The sequence below is a fragment of the Coturnix japonica genome, chromosome 7 (assembly GCF_001577835.2).
Source record: "Coturnix japonica isolate 7356 chromosome 7, Coturnix japonica 2.1, whole genome shotgun sequence".
NCBI lineage: Eukaryota > Metazoa > Chordata > Aves > Galliformes > Phasianidae > Coturnix > Coturnix japonica.
In genome coordinates this window covers 20,066,129-20,077,415 of record NC_029522.1, presented here as the reverse complement: position 1 = coordinate 20,077,415, position 11,287 = coordinate 20,066,129, and the positions used below count along the sequence as shown (strand labels likewise).

General features: G+C 41.5%; 1 protein-coding gene across 2 annotated transcripts in view; it reads left to right on the top strand.

Annotated features, from left to right (window-relative positions):
- The window catches only part of PDIA5 (protein disulfide isomerase family A member 5), a 90,673-nt gene extending 88,136 nt beyond the window's left edge, over window positions 1-2,537 (top strand). For both annotated transcript variants that reach the window (XM_032445970.1, XM_032445969.1), the window contains exon 17: window positions 345-2,537. In XM_032445970.1, the coding sequence (XP_032301861.1) occupies window positions 345-425 (81 nt within the window). In that variant the 3' untranslated portion in view covers window positions 426-2,537. The remainder of the gene's footprint in view (window positions 1-344) is intronic.
- The last annotated feature ends 8,750 nt before the right edge of the window (window positions 2,538-11,287 follow it).

Genomic DNA, 11,287 nt, shown 5'->3' with positions numbered 1-11,287 from the left:
CAGTTTCAGCAAAAAGGCATATGTGGCCTCTCTGGGAGCAGTTTTCAACCTTCTGTGAGTGCTGGGGTCTTTCTGTGCCCTGTCTCTTCACAGTTCCTTGTGAAGAATGGTGAACTGTGGAATCTCTGTGGATATTTTTCTCCTTGCCTTTTAGCAGACCAGCACAGGGCCAGAGTACTGCATGATGGAGCAACGCTGAAGCAATAACTGTTCCTTAGTTGATAACATGCCAGCTGTTGTACACAGAAGCTGAAAGTGTTCTTGGCACGTAGTTCTGGTTGTGGATTTGTTCAGAAATCATACATATATGACCCATATATTTTTTTTTTTTTCTTCTAAAACAGGAGGCTGGATTCACCACTTTCATGCGAACCCTTAGAGAAAGAGACCATGAGAGGGTAGGAAAGAAGAAGGATGAATTGTAATGTCTGCCTCAAAAGAAGCTTTCCGCTGCACTGTGAATGGTTCCAGGTCTTTTGTTAATGCACCTGAGACTTCACATGTTCTCAAGACAGAGACTTTTTTTTTATAAACAGCCATGGCCATTTTGTACAATTTTGAAATAAAGTGAAACCACTTGATTTTTAAAAGGAAAACAAAAACAAAATACCAACAAATTGGAATGTTGCCATAATGTTTTAAAGAAAAAAAAACTTAAGCATTTTCTCTCATGTTGTGAGACTGTGCCCACTGACGCTCCTATGCAATATTTTTGTAGTCTATAGTGTGTCTGTGGGTGTTTGATAAGGTGATTTTTTTACAGGTATTGCAGCACATGTTTAACAAACCAACAATGGGGGGGGGGGGAGGGGAGGGAGTAGATGGCCCTTTTTAAAGAAACAAAACCAAACTGAAGGGAAGTGGGACTTGCAAGACACAAATGATCCAAATGCAGCTTCACGTTCTTTTGAAATAGTTATGTGTTCTTCTTTTTCTCTGGGGGAAACAATATTGAGGTGCTCAGGGATAAGTAAGGTGTTGGAGTTAATGAAGACGTCGTCATTGGCCAATCCACATCTGTTGATTTCATTTCAATCTCTCTACCAAGACTGTTTACATACCTCTATAGAATGTATTGATTTAGTTGAGCCAAGTATCAAAAACCTACAGAGCATGGGTAGAATTAAACTAAGCCCTCCTTTTTGACATCAGTATTGTCAAATGCCTCTGTATGTTATGGTAGAAGCAATGACCTTATGGGATATACAGTTACCCTTGTAGGGTATGCAGCCTCCCTTCAAGTTTTGACTGGGCCATCTGAAACATTTGTTGGAAAATGTGTTACATTTAAATGTTTTGATAAATGCGTACTACTTCTGGTAATGCAGTAATTACATACGTTCATGTTTACATACCAAAAGTTTATCCACATTTGTATGTTGAAGAGTTCCTTTCTGCTCATGGAGGAGTTGCACACACAATCTCTTAGACAAAAGCACCCTTGTAAAAGCTGCCATAGCAGCAGTTGACTTGTTAACACCTGATGTTTTTAAAAAAGAAAGGCATTTTCTGGAGCTACATATGCCTTTCATAGGAGGGCAGCAAGAGAGGCAAGAAGTTGTGATTTACTACAAATAAATCTGACAAAGGAAAGTCGCTTTTATTGTTGATCAGCCTTGTTCAGATTCTTCTGTGTTGGGTTGTCCGAGAGCTCCTCAGTCTGCCTGTTTCATTTTCTGTTTCGAATGTTTGAAGGTGCAGTTAATGGACAGCACATCACTGTGCTGCCTAGGATGTGCGTGGCAACTCACATCCATTCTGCATCTATTTTTGCCTGTTCTCTCACCCAGTGAATGGCCCTGTGCATTTGGCGCTCATTAGACTGCTGAAGCCAGTAGTGAGTAATCTGGAATACCAGTAGCCTGATGGCCTTGTATGGTAGCCAGCTTGTTAACCGTGACTTAAATATAAAAGTGGTGGAGCTGTGCCAAGTATTTTCTCTTTTTAGGCACCTTCATTCACTCCATTCAATCAGCTGTCCGGTCATACCTAATATCCTGGGGTGAAAAGAGCTTAATTTATTCAGAGTCTTACTGTTGTTGTTTTTTTCTTTCCTGTTAGCAAGATGCTTCATTTTGCGTTCAGTGCTTTTGCATTAAAAGTCATGATAGTTTTCTCCAAGCCAGCCTTGTGCTTGGCAGCATGTGTTCCACCCTGCACTTAACAAGTAATGTGTACTGATTCCATTGGATATGAAACAAGAATTTCTTTGCTTACCGGCAGACAACTGAGAACGATAGTGCAGAACTTCCTGCAATGTTTTTGATCACAGAGTCAAAGCAGCTGGCACTAAGGAAGGCAAATAGTCTCCAGAACCGCTTGTAGGCTGTGCCTGTGTTTGTGCTAATTGCTGAGAAACGTGGGCTTCTTCTGAAGGGGAGAAAATAAATCATCGCTTGCCAATGGTGACATCACTTGTCAGCATCGTTCTGAATTGCAGGCTTTAGTTAATGTTTAGGATAGGACAATTACACACTGTGCCTCAGACCCGTAATTCCTTACAGCCGGTTACACCATAATAAAATTTAAATGAAGGATTCTTGTTTTTTCCTTCAGTCTTTTCTCAGTTACTTCTTGGCCTTGGGCTTTCATTTCTTTTTCTTTCCCTTGGCTAATCAGGTGTTAATGCACAAATATACAATATTTGACAATAATTCACCTTCTGTTATGAGGTTGTGATTCATCTGGTTTATAGCCTGATTTTCTTTTTCTTTTTTTTATTTAAATCCAGTTTTGAACAGCACAAACAATTGCATTACATAGCTGACAGCAGCCTTGGTTACTGTGAACTACAGCGTGCCATGAGCTGGGAGCTTTACTTCCAAGGCTGTTCAATGAGTAAAGCCAGGTTTACACTCAGTTACAGTGTTGTAATTCTGATGTCTCCAGTAAAGCAAAAGTCAATGTTTGTATTTGCTAATGAAGCCAGTTTGTTTACATTTGGGCCAGTCAAATTAAGTTGAAATTGATTATTTTTACAGAATTACCTAATCAGAATTACCTAATATGTAAGAGCTCTTATTTTGTGTGCGATGACCAACTGGTCCAACACACTCAGACTTACCAGCCAGTCCTGGGAGATGCATGACCTCAGCATTTGTAATCATATGGGAATTTCTGCCATGGTTCAAAATGGGTAATCAGATGTTTCAAATCATGAATCATTTATCAGCAAGAAACTTAATTGCTGATAACAAATGGTTTGGAGTGAATCAGAGCATTCTGCTCTGGATGAGTTTGATCTTTCAGCCTTTTTAAGATGCCCTGACATCTGCTACACAGTTAATCCTAAACAGATTGAATCTTGTTGAGGAAGAGTAAAACCTGTACACCAGCAGAGGTGTTGAGCAATAGGTGTGCGTGGCTTAATTCCTCAGCACTGGTTTGAACAAGATACGATAGCCCACTGGTCTGTACTAGACCTGTTGTTAGACCAAGAAATTATGGGCAGCGGGAGCAGATACTTGTGCAGACAGGTAGCAGCTGCATAGGAAGTAGTTTTCCTATGTAATGAAAGAGCCTGAGATGTTGGGTTCCTTTCATCCCACAAAGGAGAAGGAGTCAGACAAATCTAAAACGTATGAATACATAGACTTGTGTAACTCAGGTTGGAGTGCCAATTCTGGGCACATTGCTGCCCACTGCAACCCCAGTAATGCTTTGGTCTCTTCTAAGGTGTTGTCCATCCATCTCTGACCCAATGAATATTCTTATTTGGTTAAACTAGAGCCGCTCCTCCAGATGAGACTAGAACAGACTTGCTTTCTGATTGGAATCAAGAATAGGATGCCCAGGGAAATGGTGGAAGTTTTCAAGAACCATAGAGATGTGGCACTGAGGATCATAGAGTGCACACTGAGGAAGGGTTGGTGGTTGGACTGATTGATCTTAGTGGTCTTTTCCAACCTTAATGATTCTATTACTCAAAGAAAAGCAACTTAGCAGATCTTCATTTCCTCTTTCTCCCTCCTGTAGAGTTTATACTCTGAGTGCTTCAGAGGGAGCCTCCTTGCAGATGGGATTGCTTGCTGGATGGTTTTATTTCTTTAAAAAGATAGCTGCTTTTCAGAGGAAAAGTCAAGACTGAGTGACTCAGTCTACTAGTCTATTTTCCTTTTAAAAATAAAAAGCAAAATTGTTCTCCGTGTTCTTGATAGTGTTACGTTAAGAGAAAAAAAAAAAAACAACGTTGTTTTTATGGATTTCCTAGAATAATACTCAGCCCCTGCCAACTGCATTTTACAAACTGTGAAGCAAGCCATTCGCTCCGAACGATGCTCGGCGGAGCAGGGACTGTTGTCCACGTGCACCTCATTTTAATTTAATAGGCTTACTTCAGTGTGATTGGGTCTGTAATGTTACCCTGGGATCTGCAGGAGTGTGTTCTGGAAATGGGAAAAACGAGCTTTTACCAGCAGGTGCTGAGCACTGGGGCCAGACACTGGCATTCCTTTGCCTTTGGCAGCACAGTGTCAGTGAGTGCTTGGTGCTCTGCTGGAAGAGGCAGAGCTGAGCCCTGGGGGTGCAGCCCTTTGGCTGAGGTAGTTGTGTACGGAACTGATTGGAAATCTAAATTCCCTGTTGTTACTTTTGTGGCTTGCTATGAGAAGATGCTGTGTTTTCTCTGTGCATCCTCCTTTTATTTACTGGCTGACAAATGAGAGAATCTGGGTGTTTCTCCAAAGGGAGTCATTGCCCTAATCCTAGCCCATGGGTGTCCAACCTTCTGGCTTGCCTGGGCCACGTTGGGGGATCTAGAGCCGCATCCACAAAGGTTGCTCCAAACTTAATGCCTCTTAATTATTTGCATGGACACTACAACCAATACAAAGAGTATGGTAACACTGTTTAATAGAGCAGATTCTCGGCTACAAAACACTATTTTTTCCACATAGTGACCACCACCAGCTCTGCATTTTCACCGCTGATGAACAGGAGCCTGCATGTCATGCTCATAACAATCTGCACCAGTGGAGGTGACCCACTGCTGCTGTCACCACTGCTGAAACACATCACCCACCACCTCCGTGTGCTTATATCCACTGTTAGGTCTCCAAAAGTGTTTAGCAAGCATTGATGGGTGTCAACAGGTGCAATTTTTACACAGAAAACAGAAGATCAGTGGTATTTGTGAGCTTGTTTTTGTAAGTAACGCGTCAGGATTGTTCAGTGGAAGTGGTTGCAGTTCTCACTGAGCTCTCAGGGGATGCACTTACAAAAATGGAGCCGCAAATAAACCAAAACATTGATGATTTTTTCAGCAATCTTGAAACCTATTCTCAAATTCCTTTATCAAAATGGAAAGCACGACTGCATATATTTTTTACACAGGGCCATGTTTAGCCAATGTATTAAAATGCATGAACTTATTTGCCATGACTTGAGCCAGCACTGCACTGCACCCCCTGCCCTGGCTCAGAAAGCATCACGGTGCTAATTATTCTCTTTAGCTTTCGGACACTGATAATTTATCCTTCCTACTGCTCCTGAATCAGTCAGTAATGAGCACCAGTTAGTCACATGTGGCAGATACTGCTCCCTCCCTCCCTACAACACAATTCCCTTCAAGCATTCATCACAGGAAAGAAGCTCCTACACGAATAAAATCTTTTCGAATGAGTCTCTGATGCCCCAGTTAAGTGGGTGTCTACATTGCAGGCATGCAGAAGAGCCTTCTTCATTAATATGAGCAATTCTGCGTGAGCTGATTAGCTCTTGCAGCTCATTTGGTAGCAAATGTGTAAATCCGTCACACTTTAAATGCCAAATATGTGCAGAGTTCAATGATGGAGAAGGAGGAAACGTGCAACAGTTGGAGGCTTTACTTGCAAAAAGAGGACCTTGCCCCTTGGAGCTCTGGATCTATCTGGAGCATTTGTCATCCCTCTGTTGTGCTCTTTTTTTTCCTTGCTGTATTAATAATCCTTCCTGCTGCTGTGATGGCCCTTCAGTGTGTGTGGGTGTTTAATTTTGCGCCTAATGTTTCTAACAGACACCTGATAGCTGGTCTCAGTTCCCATAAAACAATAACAGCCGAATCCACGCAGCCTTCCTTGCACAGCCCGTGAAACCCAATCAATCAGTTGCTAACGCTGCATTATTAATGACTCAGCCACCATCAGTTTTCCTGTCCTTTTTTGTTGGTGACAAACTTAGGAAGAGAAAGGAAAAAGAAGACTGAGCAGCCAGTTACACAATTGGTGCTGAAGTGCTGCTACCAATAAAGGAAAGGCACTACGAAACCATAGGACCTGCACAGAGAGAGGCTGGCTTACTGCTGCAGACAGAAGTGCTCTCATTGAGTTAATCCAGAACAAAACAAGAAAATTGGCCTGAAAAACTCGTTAATGCATGTTTTTATTTCTCTTCTTGCTGAGAACCTGCAGGTCTATCCCAGCTCAGAGGCCTGGACCTGCTGGCATAGGGCAGCATTCCCCTTAACTAGCCTAGGATCTGGTTTTCATAGTGAGAGCTGGCTGCAGAGGGGATGTGACTTCAGGGACAATATGGAGAAGACAACGTAGGCTGAGGATAATTTTTCCTTTCCAGAGTGGAAGGAGCTGCCTTCAAGGTTGATATTCCTTGGCACAAGGGGATGAGGACTGGTTCATTGGACTTAGGAGCCCATCACCCCTTCCACCTGCAGGAGATAGCACAAGGATAACAGCATGACTCCTTTCTTTGTCCTAAAATCTACTTCTCTGCCACAGCATCCCTTAAGCGAGAGAGCAGGATAAAAAGAGGGACTACAGAAGCAGCAGAGGTAGAGTTCACCATGTAATGAAGTCTTCTCTCTTCAGAGAGGTACCACAGTATTAGCTGCATTACATTTATTTTGGATAGATGTATAATCTTAATTGTTGTGTATTGTTTGCATTGTAGTCTCAAGATCTAGGTCCTCATTATGCTGGATGCTGTACAAATATATAACAGACCGTCATGCATGGAAAGGCTTTTATTATGTAAATAGTCAGGTTGAGAAAAAAAAAAGAAGTGGTGTTATCTGTGTTTTACAGATGAGGCAGCGAGAGGGAAAAAAAGGCAAAAGCATTTTGCCCAAGGACATACAGTCTGTGGGTCAGTGCTGGACTTGAAATTCAAGTCTCGATTTAGTTCCTTAGCAGCTCTTCTTTCAATTTGGGTACTGCACACAACATAATTAAAAATAAAAACGAAGCACAAAGACAACAATACCATGTGTAATTTATCTCAATCTGGAACAATCATCCAGTACGTCTGGGCCAAATCCTCCCCCACTCTTCTCTGTTCTCCAAAACCTGTATTTCTTTCACGTCTTATACCTGTCATCACCTTACAAGTCACGTTACTGCACACTTTGTTCTGCGATATTCTGCAACATACATCATGTTTCACAACAAACCTGCTAGGGATAAGGCTCTGTTCCATATGGGGCCATGTCCCATTGGCACAGCTCACTCCATTTATATTCCAGTCCTTTTTAGGAGTGTTACTAGAAGTAACAGCTCTAAATATTTAGAGTAATGAAGTAGAAAGGATGCACGTGTGCTTCTGCCAGTGAATACAGTGAGGCATCCAGTGTGCCTACAGTCACTGCTCAGCTCTACCTGCAAAGGCAAAAATGCATTATTGATGTAAATAAATAATCTATACCAAAGACGAATAAAACATGGATTTCATTCAGAAGGCACAATGCATTTGCTTTGTGTATATCAAGGTTTTATGCCAAGCTCTAAGGAATAATGTGGAAGGAGAGAAATGTAGAAGTCACAACAGTCAATGGAAAACAATAAAACGGAATTGGTATTTACTAAGGGTAGATAATGCCAGACTAACTCAATAGCTTTCTCTGATACAGTAATTATTTAGCTAGGCAAGGAAGGAAAATCTGTGTCTGGACTTCAATAAAGCAGCTGATTAGGAGCCATGTATAAAATTATATCTCCTACCTGGGGAAGTCTGAGATTTATAGAGAAGCTGAAAGGCAGGCGGTGTGCTAGGAGAAGCGGAGGCACATCAGAAGGGAATCATCTGGAGTTCCTAACAAGTCGGTCATAGGATTGATTATTGTTTAATGTTTCCTTAATGACCCAGGTGGAAAACAGAGGTGCCTGATAATTAAAATGTCTTGAAGTCACGTGGCTAAGAGGCATCACTGGTGCAGGGAAGGTTCAGAATGCCACACAGCAAGAACCCAATGTCCTTGGTGAGGGAGGTGACAGCAGAACAACTCCTGCAGAAACAGCAACAGCACAGAAAGATTTGTCTTTGTCCTTGTATGGTGTAGACCAAAAGGGCTACTGAAACCCCACAGTGCAGTAGGAGAAACACTGGCAGAAAAGAAAGGGAGTATAAGCAGCCCTGTCTAGGACCCCAACACCACTTTGTGACAATATATGGTCCTGATCAGTCATGTTAAAGCTGGATGCTTACCAAGAAGAACTGCTGAGATGATGGGAGACTGCAGAACCTCTTAGGATACAGAAGCGACTACTAATTCAGCAGCAAGAGGCTGAGGTGAGAGCTGACTGCTCTATTAATACACTAGAAGGGGAAATACTACAGCAAGGGGGCATGAGAACAAGCGAGGATCAGTTGCCATGAACAACTTGGGCTATCAATTCAGTGTTTTTCATTTACCTACCTAATGAGGGTGTAAAAATTATAAGGACGAAAACATACCTGGCTTTAGCTGAGAACATGTATTAAATGGATTATTTGATACAGCTGCCTGCAGGGGACTGGATTTGACTACCTAGAAGTTCCTGCTGAGCCTATGCCTTAGTGTATTCCTGTGTCTTAGTGAGTTTCTATTACCGTGAGCTATCACCTCTATCTTATATCAGAAATTGCAGTACTTACTAATTCCCCCAGCCCTAAAGAAACCTTTCTGTCCTTCTGAATTAAATTTCAAATAGAACATCCTAACTGTGGATTGCGAAGCCATGCATTTGTTTCCTGCTCAAGTAAGTTTGTTGTGGCTATTATCATAAAGACTAATTTCATTAGGGACCAAAGGCTCCTTGAATATAAACTGGAGTGTTTATGGCAAAACTTTACTAGCAAATAATAATTTTCTTATTTATTGTAATTCTTTAAATGGCGCTTAATGAAATGTTTGGCCTCATGAAGTGATCAGCTTGGAATGACTTTCCCTCATATGAAAATATTTAAATACAAACAAAGTCTGCTAATGTGTTCAGTTACAGTCATGCAGGGAACTAAAGGGATTATGTGCACTAGGAGTATATTCCTGCAGCTTTCCAGAATGGCTTCTTCTCCGGGGAATAAAGTAAGCAGAAAAGCTCCAAGGAGAGACTGCTGCTGTAAGGATGGCGTGGGACACGAGCATCAGAAAAGCACAGTCGTGTTATTTCCATAAGCCCAAAACGCTGATAAAATAAATGCTGTAAATAAAAATGCATTAACAACATGCCGCTTTTCAAACTAATTGAGATGCAGCACGAAGATTGCTTTTCAGCAATACAATGTTCTTTATGCGGGAGATCATGCTGGGGCCTACTGCAACAAGAACCATTGGGATAATGCTGTTTTGTTCTAACATCTGCATTTATTAGCTTTGAGATACTTCGTTGTGACATTATGAGGTGTAAAGCCCTCAAGAACTGAACACTATTGTTGCATGAAAGAAACTCTTTGGCCAGCACGGGCCCTTAGGTTTGAATCAGCAAAGGAGTATTTAAAACAGAAGCAGAAAAAAAATAATAATGGATATTCTACTGATTGTTTTTATGACCTTGTTCACACTTCTGTTAGTGAGAAGAGTTAATCAGCAAGGAAAGCAATGTCTCTAGTGTTAATTTTCCTAACTTCCTATTAGTCATTCAAACAAAGACAACCTTAGCTCTTGTGATCATCTTGTCCAAAACCTTCCAAATCAGATGCAAATCTGTTTTAGAGCACAGAGCTGTTAGAATATCATGAGCTCCCAGCCTGTGCTATGGTGTCAGGGGTCTGATTCATATTTTTAAGCAGTGGTGATGGGGCTGGGTTGCACTGAATGCAAACTGACAGACACTGATTCAATATATGTGTATTTTCATGGGAACTGGCATTACTGTAAAAGAAATGGGAAGCACAGCATTGGATTATTAGTCTGGTTTCCAGCTAAACCCCCAGCCTGAGTGCCTCCAGCTACAAGTACCAAATGTTAAGAATATAGAAGCTGATGAAGTCCAGAGGAAGGAGCAACAGAATTATAGGGATGTTTGGCAAACAGAAGTTTTAGAAAGCAATGAAAGGTTTGACGAGTCTAAATCAGGGAAACCTAAGGAAGATGATAACATTTTAGCCCATAAAAGTGGGTTCCAAAGTGGATTAGAGATCTAGTTTATTCCACACCCACTGTTGAGCAGCAAAAGCAATAACCAGCTTCTCCAGTGAGCAACATCTTTGAGCTAAAAGCCATCCAAACTCATATCTGCTGCTGTTTTTATTCCTGCTGACACATTCATCAGTAGAATGGCTTCATTATTTTGCTGTATTCATGAATACACACCTCACTGCACAAACCACAGGCACACACCTGGCACCAGTCCTCTTCAACTTCTGGTGCCGTCCATACCCACCTGTGCACTCCTCCTGATCTCTTTCTCTCTCCTCCTTTCCAAACATCTACATTCCTTCCCTTGATTTGCCTTTGCACCTATGGGATTTACTTCTACAGATCTCACTTTTATCTGTCGCTACAGCTTTCCCTAATTTATTCCCCGTGTGGTGCCCCTCTAACAATGTTTTACTGCTTCATTGTCTTAGGGGAACCAATGATACGAGAAAAAAAGGTATTTTATACATATCTGGCTCATTAGCCATGCATTCTTGAATAACGGGTACGATTTAAGTTCACCATGAGAGCTGGGAGTGCTGGAGCTGTAACTTCACTTCTGCCTCCCTCAGTGACCTTGTGCAGTTTGTTAAGCTCCCAGGGCCAGGCTCACCTAAAAATAAAGAATACAGATATATAAGTATATATATAAAGATATATATATATCCTTTTTTTCCCCTAGGAATGTGTGAGTCTCAACTAATAGACCTGTATAGAATTGTTGAAGTTCTGTTGATACAAATGCCAAATGCTTATCTTTTTGCCTTCAAAACAGTCACAAATGGTCAGGAGGATTTTAGGGCTGAAAGATAAACAGTTCACGAGAACGAGAAAAATTAAAATGACACACGTGTGCACTTATCACAGACCTTTAGGCAGCCTCTAATTAAGCAATCACTACTTCTCAGCATTATACAGATGCTATCACACGCTGTTAAATTGTGTAGCAGCCTGTAATGCTGT